The sequence below is a fragment of the Tachypleus tridentatus genome, chromosome 7, assembly GCF_004210375.1.
Source record: "Tachypleus tridentatus isolate NWPU-2018 chromosome 7, ASM421037v1, whole genome shotgun sequence".
In the NCBI taxonomy this organism is placed as follows: domain Eukaryota; kingdom Metazoa; phylum Arthropoda; class Merostomata; order Xiphosura; family Limulidae; genus Tachypleus; species Tachypleus tridentatus.
The window spans coordinates 143471803-143499329 of NC_134831.1; the positions used below are offsets into that span (position 1 = coordinate 143471803).

The window sequence follows — 27527 nt, forward strand, 5'->3', positions numbered from 1 at the left end:
ACAATATATTTAGTGTTGTATTGTTATTTTGTATTGACAAAAAAGGTTTTATTATGAGTTCTTTTTACAACTACCATATTTGTATCAATAAGCAGATTCGCCTTATGATAATTAAAGTGTGAAATATATGAACAGAAATCGTTTCATAAATTTTTGAAATGGAAAATATTTCCCCATTGGTTTAGTAACACTTAGCCACATTTCACAACGAACGTTTGCGACTGTTTTTCGGGATTAACCATTTCACGAGTTCACAGGCTGTAAACGTTCTTGGGATCTTGTAGTTGTATTTTCTGTTCGTTCTACCTCTGGATCATATCATGTAGCAGTGTGCGCTTGTTCCTTATTTACTTTTGTCTGTCAACCTCCCCGACAACTACACTTGTATTTTATCCAGTCATCAATAGCACGTGAGAATATTATGGCAAAATACTTGTTAAGCGCAGAAGAATATTGAAGCTGTTTCATCTGTGGGATGATAGAATTTTAAAGCGTGCAGTGTAAGACGTATCAACGAGGATGGGTTGCCATAGTAAAACCTCTAAGGTGAGTGTATGATTTATTCATTAATTTTTGTAAATATTCCATTTTATATTCTATTAATATCGCCTAGATCAATTTCCAAACGTTCATTACATGTAAAAGTATTTTTTGAAAATATTACAAATATTCAGCGACGTAAAATAATGAGGTGACTGCTACGTATATAAATCCGTTTTTTTTAGGGTTCGTTTCTCATTACGGTAGTCGATACGATGTGTATCTAGATACACAAGTTTTACCAACGGTCTGTTACAAGTTTGACTTCTTGTCTGTAATTTATTATCTATGTTACTAACATTTTCTTGTTTAAGTACTTCACTGATTAAAGTGCTTTCTTTGCGCAGTTTTTATATTGAAAGCAAGAAAAAACTAAACTAAAATTGTATCTATGCTTTGCTTTACAAATGTTTTCAGACATCAGATAAGGAGGTTGTCTTTTTATCTAAAAGATTTTCAAACCTCTATTTCTTTCTTATCCCTCCAGTCCTTGAGGTTTTTCTGTTAAAAATAAAAACGTAAGGAGATTATCAATAGCCGCTGCCCTTGAAATTTCTTTAAGCAGAACTAGAGTAAATTTATTTATGAGACCACGTTTTTTGTGTCTTCCGCTGGGGCAGCGGTAAGTCTATGGATTTACAACGGTAAAATCAGAGGTTCGATTTCTCTCAGTAGACACAGCAGATAGCCCGATGTGTGTTTTCTTGGGATGCGCGTATACTCAATTCATGTTTTGATTACTCACCAGGATCTCTAAGAGTCCACCCTGAAATTTAAATTCATTTAGGGAGGACTAATGTAAATCAAACTTAGAGACATTGAGCTGGTCGGACGCATGGATTGAAGGGTCTAAAAGCGTAATTAGATCTCAAATTGGTTAAGAGATAACAGAGGTATGAACTATATGTTTGTATTTGAAAAAAACAACAACTAACAACTGTTTACGAGCCTTCATGCCGAGACTAAGAATAAACTGTAGGGACTTTACTAACTTGTCACAAGTATTTTATAAAGTCAGGTTTTTAAACAATGACTTTTTAGCCAAGAGTTGGCGGTGGGTGGTGATGACTAGCTGCCTTCCCTCTAGTCTTACACTGCTAAATTAGGGACGGCTAGCACAGATAGCCCTCGAATAGCTTTGTGCGAAATTCCAAAACAAACAAAACAAACAAATTGTTATTAATAACAATACACCTTCTTGTATTGCTTCATATCTTCAGTTTTAAAATTTTCTTTGAATTCACTTGGCAGTAAAAGTTTTAGCAAGTTAACAAACAGTTCATGTAGATTTGCTCGAAATTAAAAAAAAAAACAAAAACAAAATAATAATAAGTACGATCACTGGACAAGTTGGGAAATTCTAAATGAGATGGAAGACTTAGTAATCACAGTTAAATAACTAAAATTCCTATGAAAAGCAACTGTCTTTAATGGACAAAAAATAAAAATTAAGAACAAAAACAGTGATTATACAAGACAACTTATATTAGTAAGTGAATTAAATTCTATCCTGTGAACTTCCTGATTGTTCATGGCCTTGTGGTGATACGTTTATAAATGAATTAGGTAATCCACGTCACTGATTTTCTAATCATCCTTATACAAGAGCATATTTTTAAATTATTATAAAGCAGTGGTTCTTAATCTGGGTTCAATCAAACCCCAGGGGTTCAGTGAGTCAGTCTCAGGAGTTCGGTGGAGGTCAAGGCACACACACTGTGTGTGTGTCTGTTCCGTTTACCCCACTCGTATGATTCGTGACGTCATGCTCCACTTGGCCATCATTGGCTGCGGCTGAACACGTCACATCACTTGCCTTAATATCTGTGCTGCAGGGAACTTCGTGCGCATAGCAGTCGACTTGTGACTGTAGTAATCGTGCATCATTTGTGATTTTTCCTAATCTTTCAATCCCTTCATACTAACTATGTCGAGCAAAAACAGAAAGTGGTCGGACAAATACGTACAATATGGATTCACGTGTATAACGAAACATAATGGTTGTCAGCGTCTTCAATGCATGATTTGCAATGCCATCTTGAGCAATTATAGTCTAGCACCGGCAAAACTAAGAGAACACTCCCTAAAGCTGCATGGAGATTGGAAATACAAAAACACACCGCTTGCTTAATTCAAGGTAAAGAGAGCCAGGTTCGATAAAAAGGCTACTTTGTCTGTTCTCGGCTTTGCCATCAACAATCCGATCCTCACAGCATCGTACGAAGTTGCGTACTTGATCGCAAAGCAGGACAAACCACATACCATTGGTAAAGCACTCGTAAGACCACCTGCGTTGAAGATGGCGAATATCATGCTGGAAAAAGCTGCTGAAAATAAGTTATCCCAAATTCCTCTTTCAAATGACACCATCAGCAGCAGAATTGATGACATGAATGATGACATCTTGGCTCAAGTAGTTGCAGATCTGATTTCAAACCCAGCAAAATTCAGCCTTCATCTCGACGAGACCACCGACGTTTCCAATCTAAGCCAGCTTGTTGCATTCGTGCGCTACGTGAAGAACGAAGAGATAAAAGAAGATTTTTTATTTTGTAAGTCTCTTACAACAACAACTAAGACAGCCGGCGTGAAGAAACTTGTGGATGACTTCTTCAGAGACAACGATCTTTCGTGGGATATGGTTTCTTCAGTTTGTTCAGAAAGAGCTTCAGTCATGCTGGGACGAAACTCTAGTTTTGGTGCGCTGGTGAAAGCCGATGCACCACACATCATTGTAATGCACTGTGTTCTGCACAGGCATGCGTTGGCAACAAAAAACCTTGTCTTCAAAACTGGCAGAAGTATTAAAATTGTAGTGGAATGTGTGAACTTTGTGCGAAATAGTGCCCTGAAGCACCGCATCTTCAAAGAGCTGTGTAATGAAATGGGCTCTGAATTCGAGGTACTTCTGTACTATTTTAACGTTCGGTGGTTGTCCCGGGGGAAAGGTGCTGAATCGTGTTTTTGCCATGCGTGTGGAATTAGCCCTGTTTTTGCGAGAGCACCAACATTGTCATGCAGATTGCTTCGAAAAATCTGAGTTCATTCTCAATTTGGCGTACATGGCCGATATCTTCAATGCTCTCAATCATCTCAATCAACAGATGCAGGGCGGTGGAGTCAACATCATCGAAGCGGAAGAAAACCTGAAGGCTTTTCAAAAAAAGCTATCGTTATGAAAACGACGAACAGAGATTGATAACTTCGCAAACTTTCCCCTGCTGGACGACTGTGTAAGTAAGATCGAAGATGTGTCTGAAATCGGAGACATTTCTGTACCCGGAGTACTGAAACAAGCAATTGCCATGTACGTAGATGAGCTTGCAAAGTCTCTCGACGGATACTTCTGCATCAGAGAGTCATATCCAGCAAGGGTGAGACAGCCGTTCACGTTTAGTGTTGCGACAGCAGATGTCAATGATGAATACCTCGACGATATAATTGAATTTCCAGAGCCAGGTTCAATAGCAACTTTTCAAAACAACAATAATATTTCGAAATAATCACACATTCATCCTTTCCCAAATCTGCAGCACAACTAAGATACTTTCTTTTAATTTTGATGCACTGATTTTTGGAAACTTGGCAGACAGATATCTGAAGCTATTACCATTATTGTTCGTTCATTAGACACAAGTGTTCACGAATTCCAGTTTAATATAAAGTGGGAATAAAAATATATTTCGAGGATTTACTAGAGGCTGATACTCGATATTTTGTTCCATAGTATTTAATTCTCTGTCATTGGCCACTCCTTCTTTTAGAAATAACTTTTTCATATAGGCTGTCCCAAAGACACAGAAAGCAACAATGTTTGGCATATCCACTTTGTAGGCCTAGCAGTAGTGCAATAACTCTTAGATCATCACATACGTTCTACCTATGGTGATCATATTTGATAGCCTCAAGTGTAATCTGCACACTTTAATAAATTTCATGTTCACAGTGTGAGCAACAAGAATTAGTGATTTAGTGTTTTCATTGTGCAAAAATACAACTTTCACACTAACTTTAGACGACTCAATAAAAAAATGTTTTTCATTCTTGAGAATGATGTTCAGTATCCAATTCTTTCATTCTTACACAAACAAAAAGTATCTTGCATGCTGTGGTAAAAAACAAGACATTGATGATGACTTCGATAAATTGAAACTTTTATTTATGGAGTTAATAAATTCCATATCTATAAACAAGAGCCAAGAAATTCTCCACGTTACTTTGATAGAGACAAGTCATGAATCAGATCATTTAGTTCATCTTGTGTGATCAGATGAAGCAGTTTATGTGGAGGTGTCATAGGAATAGAATTAATAGATGAAGGGAATGAAAATGATTCATTGCATTCTTCACAGAATCGCTCTTCTGTTTCTCAATTCAATTCAATCATCTAACTGGCTGTTATTTTTGTATGACTAATGTTTCAGGATATTTAGACAAAACTAAACAGTATATTAAATATCCAAATATCCTCATGATGTACTGGTTTCATTACAGGTGTAATATTTGGATATTTAATATACTATTTAGTTTTGTCTAAATATTCTGAAACATTAGTCATACAAAAATAACAGCCAGTTAGATGATCTTTGAGCACACACCATATCATGGGAGCTGCAAATGGCATACTTGCTCTCTTCTTATTCAGCCACTGTGTAAAATCAGATGGTCATCAGTTTTACAACAAAAATGGTTGTAGTAAAATACCTTTACCTTTTGCGTGATGTTTTTCCTTCATGAAAATGTAATACATTTTCTACAAGTGTAACAGGAACTATTTGGATAATTTTTTTACATCAACTGGAGGTAGTCAGCATTTCAAAAGATTTACAAAAAAAAAACACAAAAAAATCTATGTTTACAAACCTAGAGTTTAAAAGCATTCTAAAAAAACAAAGTTTTGCAGAATTGATTACATCGCGAATATGATGTGAAGAAAACTTCGGACTTTGCTTTGACTCTGTGCAAAGTGAGACGACGTAAAGAACTGAGTGAGTGAATGCAGCTAAGAGGGAGAGGCATCTAACTCCGTCTCTTTTATGTTTATTCGAGAAATTTCTCGAATGTTCTTGCAAATTAAGTACATGAGGGTTTTTTGATTCTCGAGCGGAGCAAGTGAGTGTATAAATGAAACAAAAGTAGTGCAAATCGCTACAGTTATATCGAAAACAAATTGCATAAAAATATATTTGAAATTTTTAACCGTTGCAATACAGCCGATATTTGAAGTTATCAAAAGAGTATGTTTTTACCCATTAAAATCTCCAAGTAAAATCAATTTCACAGCATAAATATATTATACTAAGTTTATTACATGATAAAGATAAAATATTGAGATAGTATAAAAACTCAAAATCTAGAGGGGTTGACAACTTTTGACTATATTTTTTTAAATCAGCACCATCAAATTAATCCGTAAAACTTGAGTTTTCTCCAGAAGAAAAATTTTGTGTTGTCCAGTGTTACTTGTTTTTGTTTTTGAATTTCGCGCAAAGCTACACGAGGGCTATCTGCGCTAGCCGTTACTAATTTAGCAATGTAAGACTAGAGGGAAGGGAGCTAGTCATCACCACCCACCGCCAACTCTAGGGCTACTCTTTTACCAACGAATAGTTGGATTGACCGTAACATTATAACGCCCACACGTCTTATCTCACCTGGCCATGGTGGGCCTGTCCAGTGTTATGGAAGCACATTGGATATCGCATTATAAATTTAAGTATTATGTATAATTATAAAAAAGGGTTTATTTAATTGTACGTTTGAACTCATTATTGCAGTACAGAATGTAGACAAAGTGTTTTAAGCACTTCATTTGAGTGGGATGATGTGCCCACTCAACGCAAGGGGAGACATAGGGACCCTCGGGGTGACACAGGGAGGTCAGAACCTAAGGCGACCTCTCATGTTACTCCGCGGGTAGGTTAAGGATACATACCAAGTTTAGGGACAAGCAGTTCAAGATTTTTCATGTGATAAGCAGATACAATGTACAGGAAAGACAGAAGCTTTAGGGAAGATCAAATATCGATCCCTTTATGTCCCTCCCCTATGGGTTCTAAAGGTTTGAAGAGTCCAGCGGTTTGCCAGTTATAAGTAGACACGTATGGAGACTTTTGCCATATAATAATTTAAATAAAAAGTAAGCAAGATAGAAAATCTAAAGACGTGACCACCTTTTCATAAATTTCATATACATGTGTGTGTGTGCGTGTAATTTGTGTATACATAATTTTCACAATGTTATTGACGAAGTGTTTATGTACTACATCTGTGCTGTTTTAACTAAAATCTGACACGAAGTTCCCTGCAGCACAGATATTAAGGCCAAGTAATGTGACGTGATCAGCCGCAGTCAATGATAGCCAAGTGGAGCATGACGTCACAAATCATACGAGTGTGCATACATAATTTTCACAATGTTACTGACAATGTGTTTATGTACTATGCTGTTTTAACTAAAATCTGACCTATAATGTCAATATCTGGTAGTTTATTCTTAGTGGTGAGAACAGTCTTGGATTCTAGTTGTTCTGGTGCATGGAAACTCTTTTGTCGAAAACTGTCCACATACTACTAGAATATTGTAATGTGTGAGACAATGAGAGTGGCAAAGTGTCTCCAAATTGATTGGTCGTACTGTGTACTTTAGGTACCATTTCTGCTGTAGAAGTAGATATGTCTAAGGTGTTATGTTAAGTAGCGAGATTAATTTTCACGGCATAGAAGATAAGACAAGAAGGCTGTTTTATTATCTTAGTCTAAAACAATACGCTACTATACTAAACTCTACATGTGGCGTAATTTCAGGTTTCCAAACGTAGGCCTATACAGATGGTATAAATACATTTATTAGGTAATTTTGAAAATGAAATAGAATTTTTAATTGCTGGCAGATTGGTTATCAACAAACATATATATTTAAATATTAAGAAAAGTAATTTTATAATTTTAAAATCTATTAAACAACATAAACATATTTCTAAACATTGGTATAAATGACAAGGAAATAAAGAATCTCCAAAAACAAATTATCAGACAAATAATTACTTAATAACTGAAAAGGAGAGAATATACATTGAACAACAAAAAAGAATGTTAAGTTATGCCAGATCTTTATTACGTATACCTCAACTGAAGTTAATATATAATCACTGGCATTTCCGCATAAAACTACGATTTATTAAATTTGGGTTGTGACTGTTCGTTAAATTCTGTGTTGAATTTTAATTCGCCATCGATTTGATCGGTGAATCTTATTTTTGTAAAGTTTTATCATTGTAGAGTGCTAGTGTTTTGGCTTTGTCTCGGTTTGTTTATCTTTATTCCGAGCGCTTTTCCAAGTGTCCTATATTGTAATAACGATCACTTATAGTTTAATTTTCTGGGCCTGGAAGCCTTTTTTCATATGTTAAGTACTGCCTAAATCCACTTTGACAGAACATAAATAATTCTCTTCAACTATATTCAGAAAATACTCTAATAGTCACTTTAGTTAATTTTGAGATTGACGAACTGTTGCTTCGTTATTCTTGAAAGTAAAAATCTTAAGTTAAGCATTTATTTTCGTGAAGATAACAAGAATGGAGTGAATTGTTGTTTCTTTTCAAAGTGTAACATCAACTTAGGTATTTTGATTGGGTGAAAACCATCACAGAGAACTTTGCAATTGTTTACATAAACAAAACATACAAGCAAGTATTCCATTGTTCTATTTTTTTTGTAGATAAAGAACTGTTTGAGTACCCACCGTTTGTCGCTGTTCATTATTTCAGCAACCATACTTGGGTTCTGTACAGGACTATCCCTACGTCACTTAAACCTGGATCAACGAAAAATTCAACTGATTGGTTTCCCAGGCCGACTAGTTTTCCGAGCTATCATCTTATTGGTTGTTCCGCTTTTGTGCTCCAGCATCGTATTGGGTAGGTATTATTAACTCAATTAATACCGTCTGTTGACACGATTATGACAAAAAAATAAGCTTCTTTTATACTAGATATCCAACTATAAAACCGTCGTTTTTGAAGAAAAGATAAATACCTAATAACAATTAATAATCTATCAATCTTTGGTTGTCATCTTTTTTGCTACTCGAAGCCATGTTTGTTCTTAGGCAGTAATATTTGTAATCTGTGAGACCAATGATTTTGAAACCGTGTCCCTTATTTTATCGAAAACCGGTTTTATTAGCTCTTAGGTATATTATGCATCTAAAGTTTTTACTCTGGGCCGAATTTTAAGAATTATGAACGCAAGTACATTTTAGTTCACTGTTTTAGGTTAATTAATAAAAAATTACTCATTAGCTGAGGCTGTATTTCAATACATCAGAGTGTGTGTATAACACATACAGAGTTGTACAGCAACATCCACGTAAAAGAGGAGTTTGTTTTGTTGTTTTTTTAACGTTTAGATGTAACATATTACTCCATAAGGGCTGGTTTTGGCCATGCTATGAACTTACTGTAACACACGTGATAGTATGACTAACTAGAGAAACGCATCTGTTTATCTGATTGAATTTAAGAGAATGCGAAGTAGAAATACATATTTAAAATCACCTTATAATTATTGTAATTCGCAAAAAAGCACACGTTTAGTAAGGTACAGCAAGCATGTAAGTGATATAAAAGAACACGTTCAGATATGAAATATTCAAAACTGCAGTGTTGATGTTATGCTGTTATTGGAACCTTAGTCGTGAGTGTTATCAGACCTAATGCCTCATCATGCTGCATCAGTGATATGATCTCGAAAGTGTCCATAAATACTTTTTACATATAACGTTTTTTTTTTTTTTACATACACTGTTCAAATATCAAGATGGTACTTGCAAGAGTCTGATGACTTAAAGATGAGTCTCTTAACACATCTTTGAGGATAGTGGATACAGTGTCAAGAATTTACAATCCCTATCGACAAACACTTTGTAAAAATCTTCATATTAACTTGCTAAAAGGTAGGGTTGCACTGGCACTACCGAAAGCATCATCCATTATTTCCTTTCTTAGTACTTTATTACACACTGGGTTTTAGGGCCCAAAGTCATTTTTTTTGGAGGACAATCCTAATAAACAGTCGAAACTATATGTTAACATTTGCCTGAAATTACCGGAACTAATCTATTAACATCGTTTAGTGTTGTCGTCTTAAAAAGAAAGTTCGATAATTAAGAAAAAAAAACGAGTGAAGAAACCCCAACTTAAAACAATTTAGTTAGCTTTGCATGAACCATACATTTTTGTTTGAGGTTTCTGTGGTATAAAGATTCAATCTAATTTAGAAATATCAAGATGAGCATTATATTGTATACTTTAGCATGACTAAACTTTAAACTGAAAAATTATTTTAATTTTAACACGTTTGAGTACATAGACATTATAGTTATGAGCTTACAACTTCACGTTAGTTAGTTGCAGTAAACAAGAAAGTGATATATGTAGTTAATATATAAATCAACCATGTAACTGACAGAAACGAACATTAACCGCTTATGGGAAGTGTTTACATTTATTATTATAAACAAGTCCCTCACTGATGATGTCCATACAGATGTAAAATGGCCAAGCAGAGAAATATGTATGAAACAGTGCATTTCATGTTATTGCGAATTCTCGTTGGAAGTTGACTTAGAAAGGTTAACCATCTTGTACAATGTTTATGTGACAACCAGAGGGGATCTGTGGCTTAGTGAGAAGACGGCCAATGTTGTGTGTTGTAATGTGATTGACCGGTTTAGATTAATAGGTGATTTTTAGTTACACACACACAGATGTATTTATATTTCGATGGTGAACTACGATACTAAAATATATAATCTTTCATTACGTCTCGAAACATGTGTCTTGATCAATATCACCTCTCATTAACCCTTCTATGGCAATGACAGAAATATTCACCCGACAGAGCTTTCTTTGTATTATTTGATTTGTGAAAAGTGGAATAATTTAATTTTTTGAGTTAATTTATTCGCGTGTAACAACTTAAACCAGTTTACCGATAATTGTTTTTTATGAGAATGTAAAGCACGACGAATACCTCAAACTAAAAACGATCAATAAATAACTAAAACAATAACTTAATGGATCAGATTACGCAAACTCAGTGTCCAACACTTTACACAGATACTTTTATGCTGTCAAAGAGGCACAGCCTTCAGCTACTACAACGACTCTTCCTTTCTGCTCCCATATCCCAGACCCGGCATGGCCAGGTGGTTAAGTCGCTCAACTCAAAATCCGAGGATCGCAGGTTCAGATCCCGTCACACTAAACACGCTCGCCCTTTCAGACGTGGGGGCGTTATAAAGTTACAGTCAATCCCACTATTCGATGATAAAAGAGTAGCCCAAGAATTGGCGGTGGGGGGTGATGACTAGCTGCCTTCTCTCTAGTCTTACGCTGCTAAATTAGAGACGGCTAGCGCAGATAGCCCTCGTGTAGCTTTGCGCGAAATTCGAAACAAACCAAATCCATATGCCAATTCTTTAAATTGGGGTTGGGAAAAATAAAAGGGTGGTAGAGTTAAAACATGTAAGTTTACATCTGTAGCTATTAAGTCAGGTAACGTATGAGGTGGTTCATAGTTCACTTATGTTTAATATTTGTACTATTTTTTTAGATTCACAAAAAAAATCCAGTTTGTGATATAATAGGTCATGAATAGGGTTAAGTCAATAATAACTATTTAGAAGTGCTGAAAAAGTACCTCAAATTTTTTAAAGCAAACTACATTAAAATATTCTGAATTAATGAAAAAAATTAAACGCATTTATCTGGTTTCCGCAGTTTTAAAGTTTATATTTTCCAGTTTTACCACTCACAGTATCATAATTCAAATGAAATTACTTAATTTTTACGTTCGACAAAAAATAGTTTTTGAAATTGTTAACATGACGATGATGGGCATTAAATTATTAGGAAATCAAGTTTGTAGTTTGAAGTTTGCACATTTGAGAAACTTTGATGAATCAAACTATGATAAAATTATTTCACATATTACAGAAAAACAGTTGGTTAAGTTTGAGGAGACAGTTTTAAATAAGATTTATTTATAGGACAACCTGATAAAGTTATATTCAGTTATTCAAAGTATGTTTTGAGTAAAATGGAAAAGGTAAATTCAGCTCATGGTTTAAAATTCAGCTTCTTTCATGAGATTAATTTTGAGTATTATTTGTAAGCTGCGATTTTTCTTTGGATCTAAGAATCAAATTTCGACTTTATAGTCATTATATGTACTTAATAAATTTACATGTCCTTGCTATCAACAAGGTTAGATTAAAACTGGTAACGCGAAATAGAGAATATGAAACTAATATTTTACCTTAAGTCAAGTGCATTTGAACATGTCTTTAGAGCATGTGACCTTGTTCATTTCAGTTGGTTTAAGATCGTAGCAAAGGCCAATGATGAACGGATCCACCAAATTAAAAAGCTTACTTATTCATGAACTGAGACCTAAGATAAACACTGTTATAGCAAGTAATAACGGACTTCCGTGGCTATAAAAATATAGTAGTTTCATGCATTTAAGAAGAAAGTAAAAACACTCAGAACGAATAATAATTACAGACAACGTTAATTGTGTTCTTTCACTGTTAGTTTTAACCATTGTTGCCTTATTAACACCAAAAACTCGTAAACAGTTATAATGTGAGACTATTTAATGAAACAGATAAACGAGAGGGACTCGTTATCAGCAGAATTTTGATATAACTCACCAAGTAGACAGCATTATAATATTCTCTGGTGTGAATTTAAACTTTCGATATCATCAACTTGAATTCTTAACTAAACTAGTTGGATTATAGCATCATCCCGAACTTTCGAATTTTGACTATTACAAACTCAAAAAGTACCATTTATGACACTGTGAATATCAGTAACGGCGTCTTATATTTTAGTAAAAACCGAGAAGAAAAGTTGTAGCAGTTGTTTTTATCGTTGTCAGATTATGAAAAATATAAGTTAACCCTGCCGTTACTCTAAACCTGTTTTGAATTACAAGGACAGCGTTTGGCATTCTGTAAAATTTGTTGACTTGCCTATGGTTCCACACTACTCTTTGAACACCCTGTACATAAAACATCAAGACTAGAAATGCTATGGAACCGCTGATGGATTGCCATTACATGTAATTCTAACAATAAACAAGATGTACGAATAAAAGAGAAATTAAAAACAAAGAAAGTAAAATTAACATTGAACTCGAATCCGTCAGTAATAGACATCCGTGAAAGGTGATAAAACGAGTAAAAGTACGTTAAAAGGTTAAAAGCAATTTAGAAGCTTATAATCCTTTAAGCCTAAAGCAAAATAAAACAATTTAATTAAATATTAAAAATAATTAAATTTTTTATAGGTGTTTCGTCACTGCAGAAAGGAGATAACTTCAGACTGGTGGGTTTCACTGTTGGTTTTTTTATTGGTCTTCAGTTATTTTGTACAACGCTTGGTATTGTTGCTGGACAGCTAATAAATCCTGGGAATTTCAAAGATAAAATTACAGGAAATTACGACTCAAAGACAGAAGCATATGCTGGAAAAAGCCAAATTGTGGATCTTGTACTAGATATGTTCAGGTATTGAAAAAAATTAACTATTCACTATACGCGCCAAATTAAATGTTTTGTTTTCTCAAATGTCCAGTAAATATTAGAGTGTTAAAATTTAGGTCTAGGAATGCAGGAAATAGAACATTTAATTGATACAGTTTTGATTTTAAAAATTGGAACATTGTATTTCCTTGTGTCACACGTACAACATACTAGTGGATTTGAAGAAGCTATTATTATATTAAAGATTTTTTGTTTTACTTGTATGAATACATTATACGCCATGATACTCTAATCATCCTGTTTTTGTAAATTCCCAATTTTAATTTAAGTTATTATTTGTCACCTCAAAGTTTAAATTTGATGCTTCTGACCATACAACTGTAAACATAGATGTCAAAATTATTAATGAAATATACCAGGTCGGGTCTGATTGGCTAAGCTTATTATTATCCAATTATCTTCGTGTACGTCTTATTTATAAAACATATGTATTTTATTTTGCAGGAATGCTGTACCAGATAATATATTTAGGGCAACATTTATGCAAGTAAGTTATTTCATAATGCTGGTGTTAATACAACACATCCTAAACAAACATGTCTTAAGCTTGATTTATCCTCGTTCTGATGTCAATTAAACATGTCTAGCGTTTGACTCTTATTTTTCTGTCAGTCTGACATCTTTTGAGTTTGATCTATCCTTCTCCTAACGTCAATCGAACATGTCTTAAGCTTGTTGTACTCTCGTTCTGGTGTCAATCAAGCATAAGCTAAGCTTGACTTATCCTCGTACTGACGTCAATCAAACTCAGCTTAAGCTTAATTTATTCTCGATCTGGTGGTACATTTTCTCATCTGCATTAGCCACATTTCTATAAAGTTGTTCTTTATTACTATTGATCCCAATTATTTATATTTGTTTAAAGTTTTTAAAAGTGTTTCTGTTAATTTTTGTATAGAGAGTAAAACGAAAAATATATTTAAAAAGTAAAACTATTCCAAATAACTACTTCAATAAAATCTAAGTTTGAATAGGAATGGAAATATATAACTCAATATCCAACGAACAAGTGTTTACTATAACAAGAGCATCAAAAAGTATTTTTGATTATGTACATGATTATTAACTGCTTGTTTTATTTTAGAATTCCATCAGTAATGTGGTCGTTTAGTAAAAAATGTGTTATTAGTCAGGCTAGATATCTCACCAAGTTTCTGAAACAGAAAAAAAAATCTTAACAGACACATTATTAAACAGTTGATGTTATTCAAAAATTAACTAAAAAACCAACTATTTCAGAATAATATGTAAAGTTTGCTTTTCATAGACTTTAGAGTAATTTATTATCATTGTTATTTCAATCTATTGTTTTACATCTTTTTATGAGCTCTGTGCATGTTTTTTTTTCTACGAATATTTTAAAACTGTATTTTGTGGTATAACTGTCGGTGTTTATTTTATGTAATTATTTAATTAGTTTCGTATTAACCTGACTTTAGAAAATGAAATGAGATTATACTTTTAGTTAAAACTGATTTGGTAATTTTGCAGTATTTCTTGAGGAAAAGTGTTCGAGGAAAACTCTTTAAAACAAAATATTATTTTTCTTTATTTAATATTTACTGATGATATTTCAAGACACTTCTACTATGTTTATTATACTATGAAATGATTTTTCACTGTATTATAAATTCATACTTATTTATTTTGTCACATTTTTCAGGAGGCAACAGTGATGAAACAGTCAATTGAAAAGTCAAACGAAAACAGTGCTAATTCTTCCAACATAACTGATGAAGTTTTGCAGGATGATATGTACACGAGACATATCATTTACATCAATGGTTCTAATTACATTGGTAAGGATATCTTTAGAAAGTTGTGGTAACATAATGAAGAAATAACAGTTTTCTATAATGTTGTCCAATATTACAAATACATTGTATTTCTCATAGCTTTACAAAAATTTCTATTTAACGATACATTTTTATCAGAATAAAACAGTGATAGCGAAGCAAACGGTATATTTTAGAATATAAACTAAAACAAATAAATCATTTTAAAATATGTAAAAAAAATCACTCTAGCATGGACCAAGGTACACTGTTATTGTATTTAAAAATTTATCTTTCATTAGTGCCTTTTGAATTTCATTTTGATACTTTCTTTTACTTAAACTTGGTACAAGAAAAGCACTTAGAAGAATATTTCAAACTAAACGCACTTGTTATTTTGAACTGAAATGGTTCAAAAGATAGATGTGTTAAATAAAGATATTAATTCAAGATTGGAACATTTTCAAAGTACAAACTACGCAATAAAAGTAATACGTACTTCACAATAAAGAGCTTATACGTTTACATATAGTAACACATTACGTATTGGTTAGTTACATTATTAGAGTTCATAAGCACATTTTACACCAATCCATTTGTTTATCATTATCAAATGAGCTGATCACATGATGTGTCAGTGAATATTTGAGCTAAATAAATTCGAAGATTTAGTCGCAGCATCCTAATGAGCATAGTGGAGAATAATTACATGGGAACCTTTAACCACTACTATTATCTAATATGAGAGTCCCCAAGAGATTCGGAGGAAGGGACGTTGACATGATTTAGTCTGTAATATATATAGTTGCGCCCTTGACTGAATGTGTCGTTGTCATCCCAGGCTACAACTTGATCGACAATTCGAAGACATCTGTTATCAAAGTCAGTCGAAAAACTATGTCTTGAAATAAGGAATAACTATCTGCTAAATGTAAGCAATAGGCGGATGCCAAGGCGAGATAACAGTCATAGAAAACTATAAATATTTTTTGTTTGCCATATACATTATAACTGTGTGATTTTTATCCGATGTATTCATGTAACGACGTTTTCTTGTTCTTGTTTTTTTTTTCTCATAGTTTTGTCAAAATGTACCATAGTAGTAAGTATCACCATATTTGTTTTTGACATCATTATACTATGACTAGAGGTGGACTGTGTTATATATTGCATTTCTTATTGCTGAACTGGACATGGATATGCAAATCGTTGAAAATCTTGGCTAGGAATTTCTGAAAGCGATCTATTGTAGACAATATAGGAAAGCTTTTTATGGCTTCGAGTGTCTGGTAAATTATGAGAAATACAGTTACGTTCTGGGGATTAAAATATACTCAGCTTTTGTATTTAGCACAATTCGAGTAATTTTTCATTAACAGCAGTGCGTTATAACGAACAGTCCAAGCTGACAGTTATTAGTGAATAGTGTTGAGGGAACTCTAGTCTGTCACTGCTAAATTAGAAACGGCGAGCGCAGATAGTCCTCGAGTAGCTTTATGTGAATTTCAAAACAAACAATTGTGAAACGGATGCTTTTTTAGTATGATAGATATACAAATGAATTTTTTCTACCATTACATGTTTAGAATCTTTAGGATATTTGATGTTTTTGACAGCCTTCCAATACGAGATTTCAGTACGTTATATTACAAAGATTTCAGAGCCTCACTACGTCATTATAGTCCATAACGCCACTCCATGTTATATTCTATTTGACAACCATGTATCTTGAATTACCTTTGCAGAGTAGTTTCCATTGCGAAAGGGTCTATTAAGGTTTCCAATCCAAATCACACTGCCCTTCGTTGCATGCTTTCCAAAATTCATCTTTTTCATGAGGATGGTGGTTTTTCAGCGCCCATTTCAAATGTACAATTGCAGAAAATGTATAGGCATTGTTTCCAACTTGACTCGTATGTTTTTGTGTGAAATAACATGAATACCTGTCATTTCATTCTCCAGCTGCTTGAGGTATGCGTGTGTTTATCAGAACACATGACTGAAAGCCTTATATTGGTGACCCCACACACTGTTACCTTCCTTTCCAGGCGCTTGTGGATGTATTTTAGCACTACCTTTTGTGTTCTTGGATTACCAACTATTATGAAATGGCAGACTTTGTTGCAGACCTCTTTCTGGATGGTCGTGGTACTTTAAGTTAATCCATATGTCTTTGTTTTCTAATGTCGTTAAATATAAGGGACATACTCACCTTTGAAATCCCCAAAGTGAATACATCTCTATGATCACGATAGACATATTTTGTGTTTAAAAAGAGTTATTACATAACTTTCCCCAAATTGGAAAACTAGCGGTGACATCCCACCAACTATGCAATAAAAACATTGTCAAAATATGGCCCTAAGACATTCCACTCCAACATAACTTTATATCGGTTACTGACATTTTGTGACGGATTCACTATTATATATTTATTTTAATATCGAGTTTATTTCAGTTAAATATATATTTAGAAATGCATATAACTTATGCTGTTAAATGTGTATTCAGAAATTCCCGCCTAGTTACTAAAGTTGTAGAAGATTCTCAAGTATAAGAATCAACAATATACATATGTGTGTAGGTAAATGCTTGTGTCGTTTTAGCTGAAATTTCTAAAATCTCTCCTGAGGCTTATAAAACATAACCAACACAACGCGTAGAAATACAGTATATATTTTGTTGGTTTGCTACAATTGGTATATTGTAAATCTTGAAAGCTATAACTGTGATAAACGGTTATTAATCGGGAAACATTTATATTTTTCAAACACGACAAATTGTTTAACTTTGGCGGATTAACATCGAACGTTAGTACTTTTACAAAGACATTAATAACTTCAGCGGTGAAAAACTCACGTGTGATCAGCAGAGAACTAGCTAGCTTCACGTGAAGTGAATTGTGCTTATATCAATTTAGAATTAATTCGCTCGTCGTTAACCCTCGATAAGATAAAAAGAAGTTCTTGGATTGGATAAAAAACTCAATATTGTATATAACTTGTGCATGTAAATAATTATTTATAATAACCATTATCATAAATTGTGTTATTGTTTTTATATTAAAATATATTGTATTAAGAAAAAAAACTATATTTATAAATCTTGTTGGCAAATATAAATGTGATATTTATCGACATTTAATTAATTTCTAAACCCAAATTACGATTTAACTCAGTTTTAGACTATTGGAAATTGTAACACGTAACACTTTATGATCTGCATTTTTAAATTGTTTTAATATAACGTGCTCAACCAGCTGTATCATTGAACTGGTGATTTTCCACGTATGAGCTGTTTATTTGTTTTTGTTATCTGATACCAAGTTTTTGTATTATAAGTTAGACATACTTCATATTATAAGCTTAAACGAGCTGCCTTTTGATAAACCAAACAATTTAGACTACTATCAAACTAAAAATGTAAATCATATACAAATTTATCTATATGATCATTTTTAAGCATTTTCGTTGTGAAAAATGGTAACGAAATGAAAGCAAATTTGATCCTCAAAAATTACAAAATGATATAAACAGTTCATAATGGATGTACTATGTAACACGTGTTAATACAAATATCCAAAGAAAAGCGTTTTAATTTTTCAGGTTTGCTCTTGTTTTCTGTTGTATTCGCATGTGCAATCATCTCACTTGGTGAAAAAGTTACTCATCTCAAGATGATCATTGAACAATTCAATCAAATCATTATGAAAATGTTAGAATTTCTTCTGTGGTAAGATATTTCTGTTTATTTGAAATACATTTTTAATGTATGAAAACTGAGTAAAAATTTAGACCAATACTTCTTACATATGTAAATATTATATAGTAAGATATAGGTTGTTTTATCCATATTTAATGCTTTCAATCCTATTCATGTTTATCTACTGCTCTTTATTAATTTTAAAGCCAATATCCTGTACCAGTCAAATAACGAATTAAGAATCTTACTACAAATTATGAACATAACTGTTATTAATAGCTGACTTCTTGGTGGCAAGTAGTTAACATACCAATATGTGGATCAGAATACACAAGGTTTGAGCCACTAACCAGGTTCCGCTTTTTCATTTATGATGATGGGGCTAAAGCAGTTACTCTCAAGTCATGCTGTTTGGTCAGAAATAACCACATAATGTTCCCATATTCGAGATGAACCAAGCCGAGTTATCTGATTTTCAGAGCAAGAAATTCTAAAATCTAGTATCTAGAAAGAATAATGAAGTTGAAGATAGAATAAATGAGGCAAGGAACGATGCTTAGACAAGAAACATTAAATAATTTATTTACAAAGTAAATGTAAGATAAGTGAATCAATAGCTGACCGTCAGATCACAAAGAAGATTTAATTGTAATGATTTGAAATGAAAATTTATTTAAAGTAGAACAAAGCAAACTGTATATTTACAAAAATAAAAATGAACTTATAATACTAGTAGACTTCTGTTACGGTTGAAAGGCAAACTAAAACATGGATGATTGTTAAGTACAGAAAGACGCAGGAACAAAGATGAAACTTCTGTATACGTCTTTAATATTTTAACATCAGAATCTGATCTGACTGTAAAACTAAATATGTTCTCACGATCCACATTGTCCTTGATGCAAGATACAAGTATTAGATTACACAGTAGAAGGCTTGCTAACGAATGTGACGTCGAAGGTCAAAATGGCAAGTGACCTCTTATCGGATTTATCATGTTAAGTATTGGTATTATGTGAAAAATTAGAGGTTTCTATGAGCATATAAATCATACATACTGTATATGAATGAGATATATGTAGTATCAGCATACCATAGCTGTATAGGAGGCGGGGTGAATGATTTCTTGTCCTCGTCTGTGCTGTATTTCTAAATTAAGGATGGGTTTATTTGAGCCTTATAGATTTCTGTGCTGAACATTTGACCTATATGTCGCATATTACGCTCCTTAAGATGCAAAAACTACTGTATTACCGATTGATACCAAATATCACTAATGAATAATTCCACTATTTATGTATGAATTATGAACTCTCTCTAAATTAGTCACTATCACAATGTTAAATAAACGATAGATGTAATTCAATTTTATCTTTCAATATCGTTATTGTAGCATTTAAGCACAAATAGTTTAGTTTTAATGTTATTCAACGAAGCATTTCAAACATCAACTTCGAAGGGACTATATTTTTTGTTGACAAGAAACAGAACAAGCTCTAAATGTTGTTATATGGCATACTCCAGCCAAAGTGTAAAAACATTTTAAAATTAACTTTGGCAGTTTTACCGAAATTTCAGATGTGGAATAAACTTAATTTTCATTAACTTAAGGTCCCTGTTGTTGGGTATGTTCTTCTGGATGTGTGAAGAAGGCTTGAAGACACAATCAGTTGTCAACATTTTTTATCGTTTGTTGTGGTATGTTATAACTGTCCTCGGACTATACATGTTGTATCAACTGGTCATATTACCATTTCTTTATCTGGTCATTGTCAAGAAAAATCCGTTCCCCTTCTATATAAACCTTTTACCAGTGTTTCTCACAGCTATAGGAACATCGTCCAGGTTAGTTTATCCTTCTGTATTAATTCTCTGTGTGTTAATTTTGTTTAAATAGAATGCTAGTGTAATCATAAGCATTGTTTAACTTTTTAAAACTAACCAAAAGGCTGGGTGTTTAATTCTAAATAAAACGGTATCGACAACGGATATCAAAACCCGGTTTCCGACGGTGTGAGTTCGCAAACATACCGCTGTGCCACAGATGAGGAACAAGTTACTTCGTAAATAAATTATGCGAACATGATTATTTAGTAGTTTAACAAGTTTGTAAGCCAATAAATCGATCCAGATCTATTGCACGGTAAATGTTACTTCACTGTGATACTTATAATAGCATGACCTAATTATTATTTATCGATATTTAAATCTAAAGTTCCGTAGTTTGAAATTCGTTTCCACAAGCTCACACCCCATACTTTGGGGGTCAATGAAAGAGCTGGTGAAATTACTACCTTTGATTAGTGTAACGTAAGTGTGCCAAAGAGCAGTATTGGTTAGCTGTTTCCCCTGGTAATTCTAGTCGGTTATGGCGGTTGACTTGTAGGCTGAGGGTCATGGGTTCGAATTCCTCTCCCACCAAACATGTTTGCCCATTCAGCCGTCGGAGCGTTGTAATGTGACAGTCAATCCACTGCTTGTTGGTAAAGGTGTAAGCTCGAGAGCTGGCGGTGAGTAGTGACGACTGGCTGCCTTCCATCCAGCTAAACTGGGTAAGACTAGCGCAGATTGCGCTTGTGTAGCTTTGCGCTATTTTTCAAACAAACTAAACTGTAGGACTCTAGATCTGAGATTCCATGATTTGTGTTTCGTTACTGCGAAGAAAAAGAAAAACACGTTCCACAGTTTAGGGCCGTGGCTGCGTCATAAGGGAGATGATTAAATTCCATAATTCGTCCTACATTTTAGTTTGTCATTTTAAAATTAGGAACTACTAGCTCATGTAATTTTCGTATAGCTTTGAGCGTAATTTAGCAAACAAACCTTCTAGTCAAAAAGTTCAGTATTATGAACCCTGGATCCTCCCGACCCACTGGGTGCGCATGTAAAAGCGACTAAAAATAAAAAGATTTAGCTTAAGTGGATGTATATTATATATTTATTATTTGTACAGCTTGCTGTTTACGACGTGTACTTACAATCTTAAGATTAGAGGAATGAATGAACGGCTTTAAAAACGTTAATAATAATATTTAAAAAATACTTAAAATGTGTTTTAATTTGTTTCTTTGCTGTACTTACAGTTCTGTAGGAGTGCAGAGAACAAACAGATATACTACTAGAAATGAAACAGATGTTTACCTTTAAATTATAGGAAAAAGGTTTGGCTTGTTTTGTTTTTAATTTCGCGCAAAGAGACACGGTGGCTATCTGTCCTAGCCGTCCCTAATTTAACAGTGTAAGACTAGAGGGAAGGCAGCTAGTCATCTCCACCCATCTCCAACTCTTTTTACCAGCGAATAGTGGGATTGACTGTAACATTATAACACTCGCACGGCCGAAAGGGCGAGCATGTTTGGTGTGACGGGGATTCGAACCCGCGCCCTTCGGACTACGAGTCAAGTGCCTTAACCACCTGGCCATGACGGGCTAGGAAGAAGTTACCCACTGCACCACCGCACACATATAAGATTAGTAAGTGCTCCCTGCTGGTACAGCGGTAAGCCTACGAATTTGCAACGCTAAAATCAGCGGTTCGATTTCCTTCGGTGAACTCATCCGATATCCCGATGCTGCTTTGCTGTAAGAAGAACACTCAAACACGCACGAGTTAGAATAAACCAAAACAGTTCAATAAAACTATCTTATAACAAGAGCTTAATATATTTCGACGTTCCACTAAAAGATTATGAACTCTCAAAAATATTACATCTAAGGCTATAATATCTTTCTTTTTTTCTTCCGTGTTTCTAGAATCTAGTTACAAATAGTTCTTCAATTATTTGACATGTTTTTAAGCCCAACACTCTGATATGCTTTCTTTTGCGGATTTCTCATATTTCCTCTATTAGTTCGTGTGGCGTTGCATGAATATTTCCTGTTTACTTTTATCATAAACAATTAAACCTCGGAGCTGCGATATAAAATACATAAGTTTAATAAATGATTGTTGTGTACAAGTTGCTATAAGACAATTTTATCTGTAGAAAGTATTAGTCGAAATGTAAAGTAATTAATCTTTTTTTTCTTATTTTTCTGGAGGTTAAGTCTTAACTCCTAAATTAGATTTTGTTCCTGTAATTCCTAAATTAAATTAAAACTAAAGCTAAATATATGAAAAGAAATGTTTTAAATATAAATACATAACTTTTGTTTCCCTCAAAATGGTTACAGCTCTGCAACTCTTCCATTTTCCATTCGGTACATGGAAGAAAGTAACAAAGTCCACAGCTATATAACCCGGTTTGTACTTCCACTCGGGATGACAATTCACATGGATGGCGGATGTTTAGATTTTCCAGTAGAAGTTCTTTTTATTGCTCACTGGAATGGAGTCACTGTTGACATTACGACATCGATTATATTGTGGTATGTAATATTCATAATTATTTTGTTTTGTTTGCTTGTTGTTGTTTTTTTTAATTTATCGCAAAGCTACACGAGGGCTATCTGCGCTAGCCGTCCCTCATTTAGCAGTGTAAGACCAGAGGGAAGGCAACCAGTTATGACCACTTACCGTTAACTCTTGAGCTACTCTTTCACCAACGAATGATGGAACTGACCGTAAAACTATAACGCCCCCATGGCTGAAAAAGCGAGCATGGTTGGTGTTACGGGCATTCGAACTTACTGCGCTCAGATTGCGAATCGACCGCCCTAACCACCCAGAAGTGCCGGACTATTCCATAGTGAAAACAGTAAAACATTTTCAGCAGTTCACATATTCGTCACTTTGTTCAAATTTTCATACCTAATCATTTTTGTGACAAAATGCATCATCTCAATCAGTTCTTGTTAAGTTGTATCAGATTAATTTAAAGTCATAACTATCGTGTCCATTGGGCGTAGACAGGCCCCAGGTCTCATCTTCGGAAAAGTGAGAACGTTAAACCTTTATATAAATAAAAGAAACTACCCAATCTATGTTTATTTGACTGACTGAGTAACTTGGAAAGACTGATTACAATTTTTGAAGGTAAACGTTTAATAAAATATAACTATTCCATTACTGCGAATAAATATTTATTTCCAGACATTAGAAGGAGCGCATGATACTGATTAGTCAAGCACCTTACTCTAATACTGAGGCATATTTGAAATGTTCTACTGACTGATATTTAGCAATTAGTCATATCTGGAAATGTTTTAGAGCCTGAAGGTAAGAAACAGACATTAATATTAATTATTAATAAGGTTATTAATTAGTCCATTGTCTAGAGTGATCATGAAATATAGTCAATGAGATAATTAATCATAATCTGAGAGTAATTATAGAAGTATGAATGTCAAACGCTATGACATAATCTAGTATGGTTGTGGCCATTGAGGGCCACCACCCAGGTGGATGTAACGTAATGCAATATGGATGTTCCACCAGTCTGGTAGTCATGCATATCCCATGGTGGGTGGAATATCGAACTTTCACATCTGTCATTAAAATCAATCCAACAATATAACTTCTCGCTGCTCTGGCTTTCCAAGGCTAATGGGCTGGCATCGCCTGATGTTTAGGAGCTCAACTCGAAATATGAGGGCCACGGGTTCGAATCCCCGTCACACCGTACTTACTCCCTTTATTCAGGACTGCCACAGAAAGTCCCCGTATAGTTTTGCGCAGAATTCAAACAAAATAAACTCAAGTTGACTACCATGTATTGTTTGACGAAACCTATCGCTGAGATGTTCCTTTAAGGATTATTTGGTAAAACTAATGCCAAGGTCACTCAACGACAAAGAACTCATTTATTTCTTCTATAACGCTTAGTACAAGCCACGTTCACGTTGATCTTTGACATAAGTTATAGAGCTTCCTTCAGAAACGATTTCTGAACAGAAACTCCTAGAAAATTTCACGCCAAATCACAAATAAACTTGCATAATTTCTTTGCTTATCGATTGATTAACTCACTATACGCAGTCATTTTCACTATAAGCACTGATCACTGTATATTTTACTGAATCTCGAAACTTAATTAGTACTATACTTATTGTGTTGCTTTGCACGAAATTTCAAACAAACCAAACCACTACTAACTGATTCACTGCTTCGTTGACTAATTTATTAGAACTGAATTTTCTCATCACTGATTACGCTTATTTATATCGTAATCTTGTTTCTACATATTTCACGAACCTTCGTGATTTTAATTTTCGTAAAAAAATCCAAAGGAAAATGCTCATTAATAACAAGCACTTAAACTGAGACATCAAGCATGTAGCTTACAATAGCATGAGATTGAAGTGTAAACAAATATTTCTCTAGTACTCGTTTTGTTTAGGTAAGGCATTACATGAGCTGAATTAGAAAATTGACAATTAATGGTTATACATGGAAGCTCAGTAATAAATGTTTTATGTATTAAGTAGGAAATTATTGTTCATAATAATACTTGTTTCTTTGACTTGCAATTTTCAGCCTGTTTGTTGTGTTATTTTGCATCGCCTATCCTGGAGTCCCAACCACCCCTGTTCCAGTTGGACTTTTGGTTGCACTGGATATATGTGGTGTGACGTCACCTGCTTACGTACCTCTCGTTCTTAGCATGGAGTGGCTTTTGTAAGTTAGACATGTTTATTACTTTACCTTGCCAGTAGCAAAGGAAGCTTATTCTTAGAAAAGTATTATAGGAATTTTTAGAATAAAAGAAAAGAATTGAACAGAATGTTGATTTTGAACTATTGTCAAAAATGTAACTTAAACAAGACACTCTTATGCTAATTCTAACCATTTGTGCAGGAAGGAGTTGTAAAATGTGGATGCTCAGCTAGAGACGCAGATTTTATAACGATAGCGTATGAAAAGCTGTTAAGTGCAACGTCCATCTACTAAAAAACTCTTGGTTATTATTATAACGCTTGCTATATAATAATGTTTATACATAATTTTGAATCTCAGAAAAATGTTATGAGATTTCACCTTAAGATTATGCCTTAATCATCCATAGAATAATATTTTATCAAACACTGCCCTTAAATAATATGTTCGGAAAGAAGATAGATACACCCGTGACAAATGAATACTCCATCTTTAGCTTGTCCTAGTAATTCTGCTGTTAAATATTAAATTCTAGGGACCGATTCCGGACCAGTTGCAACGTTATTGGTGACTGCTACGTTGCAGCATATGTTGAAAAACTCTGTGTCCATCGAAAAGACGCCGAAATTACAAACGACCTACTGACCAACACATTAAATATAGATGTAGAAAAAGGTGGTGACGAGTGCACTTATGAGGTTGAGCTAAAATAATCTGTATATATATATAGTAAAAGTGCTACATATTTGTGTCATATTTTATGTAAAAAAACGTGTGTAAAGGTTTTCGAGAGAACAGGTTCATACGCTTTAATTTTGAATACATTGTAGTGAATATTTAGAAGCTCTTTTTTGTAAACATTCATTAGTCTAAGAAATGTATATCTTTACTGTATTTCAAAAGTAAATACTGAAGTATATTTTTAACGAGTTGTAACTGAAATCATACTGTTACGATGTGTTTGCCTTTCTGTGTATTTCTGTGAATTTTATTCAAATTTTTAAAGTACAATTATTACATTTCCATATTCTATTGGGTAATTAATTCTATGTTATTAGTTTTGTTTCGTAGATAAACGGTTATTCATTCGCCTTTTGCGTGGTAAAAATTTTGTAGATGGCTGTCTCAGTCCCCCCAGTGACACAACGGTAAGTTTACGGAATTGCAACATTAGATCCTGGGGTTCTATTTCCCAGTATACACAGCATGTAACCCAATATGGTTTTGCTCTATGACAAACAAACAATAACCGAATTAATTATGCATTTATTCAGTAGTAAAGATTTTCCGTAGGATGTTCTCCCAAGTCTTTTAGTCATTAAAAATACTATGAACGTATTTTAAAGTATTAGTTTAAAAAGCTCAAGTATCTACAGTCATAAAGCATTTTGCTTTAACGTCATTACGTGGTATTGTATATAACAATGTATCTATATTTATGTTGAAATAAACGAAAATAGCGAAGTCTATCATAGTAACTTTTAGTCATATAGAGACAACATGTACCATTCAAACACTCAATAAACTTTGTGCAGATCCAGTAATTATTATTATTTTTTAATTATAGCTAATTATTTTAAATTAAAAAAGCTTTCTTTTATTCTTTCAAATTATTTCACTAGTAACTGTTTCAGTGTTTGAACATTTACACTATGCAAAATAATTTTTGGCTGTGAATGTGAAATTCACTTTATTTCAAGGTGTCTGTTTGATTTTCATGCAAAGATGCCCTTAATTTATCAGTGTAAGACTAGAGGGAAAGCAGCTAGTTATCAGAATCTACTATCAAATCTTGAGCCACTTTTATCGAATAGTGGGATTGACTGTCACAGCATAATGCCCCCACGGCTGAAAAGGCGAGGTTATTTGGTGTGATAGAGATTCGAGCCCGTGACCCTTATCTTACGACTCGAATGCCTTAGCTACTTGACCATGCCGGACCTTCAAGGTGTAGTTTACCTACTTTCTCACATTCAATACAGTTCACGTTCTTTAACCGTATAAGGACGTTTTTTCCTGATAGCACAAATAATAGCACCATTTTCTTTATATATATTTAAAGAATAAAGCTAACATATTTTAAAATATATTGACTTGTATTTTGTTATGACCCCATCCACCCCTTTATATATGCAAAATATATTGATCATGTATGTGGCCCAGGTGGTTGCTTAAAACTATGTAATTGCAAAGATGTAAACATGTGATCGCTATTCTTAAAACTGAGTAAAAGTCTCAGTCTGACCGACAGAGATAAGGACATAGTAGTGGAATCTGTCTAATAGGAACATTTTTATCAAATACATTTTCTTTGGCCTACTGTTTAAAGATATATACTATCATAGCCTTACAACAG

The 27527-nt window shown here is 33.7% G+C and overlaps 1 protein-coding gene across 1 annotated transcript; it reads left to right on the plus strand.

The window, feature by feature from the left end:
• The first annotated feature begins 382 nt into the window (after positions 1–382).
• LOC143256796 (excitatory amino acid transporter 3-like) lies at positions 383–26016 on the plus strand. The gene is made up of 10 exons (XM_076514480.1): positions 383–546; positions 8264–8462; positions 12904–13123; positions 13604–13646; positions 14823–14958; positions 18540–18666; positions 20248–20481; positions 22810–23004; positions 25052–25192; positions 25707–26016. The coding sequence occupies exons 1-10, from the start codon at positions 520–522 to the stop codon at positions 25882–25884; spliced, it is 1500 nt and encodes a 499-aa protein (XP_076370595.1). The 5' UTR covers positions 383–519; the 3' UTR covers positions 25885–26016.
• The last annotated feature ends 1511 nt before the right edge of the window (positions 26017–27527 follow it).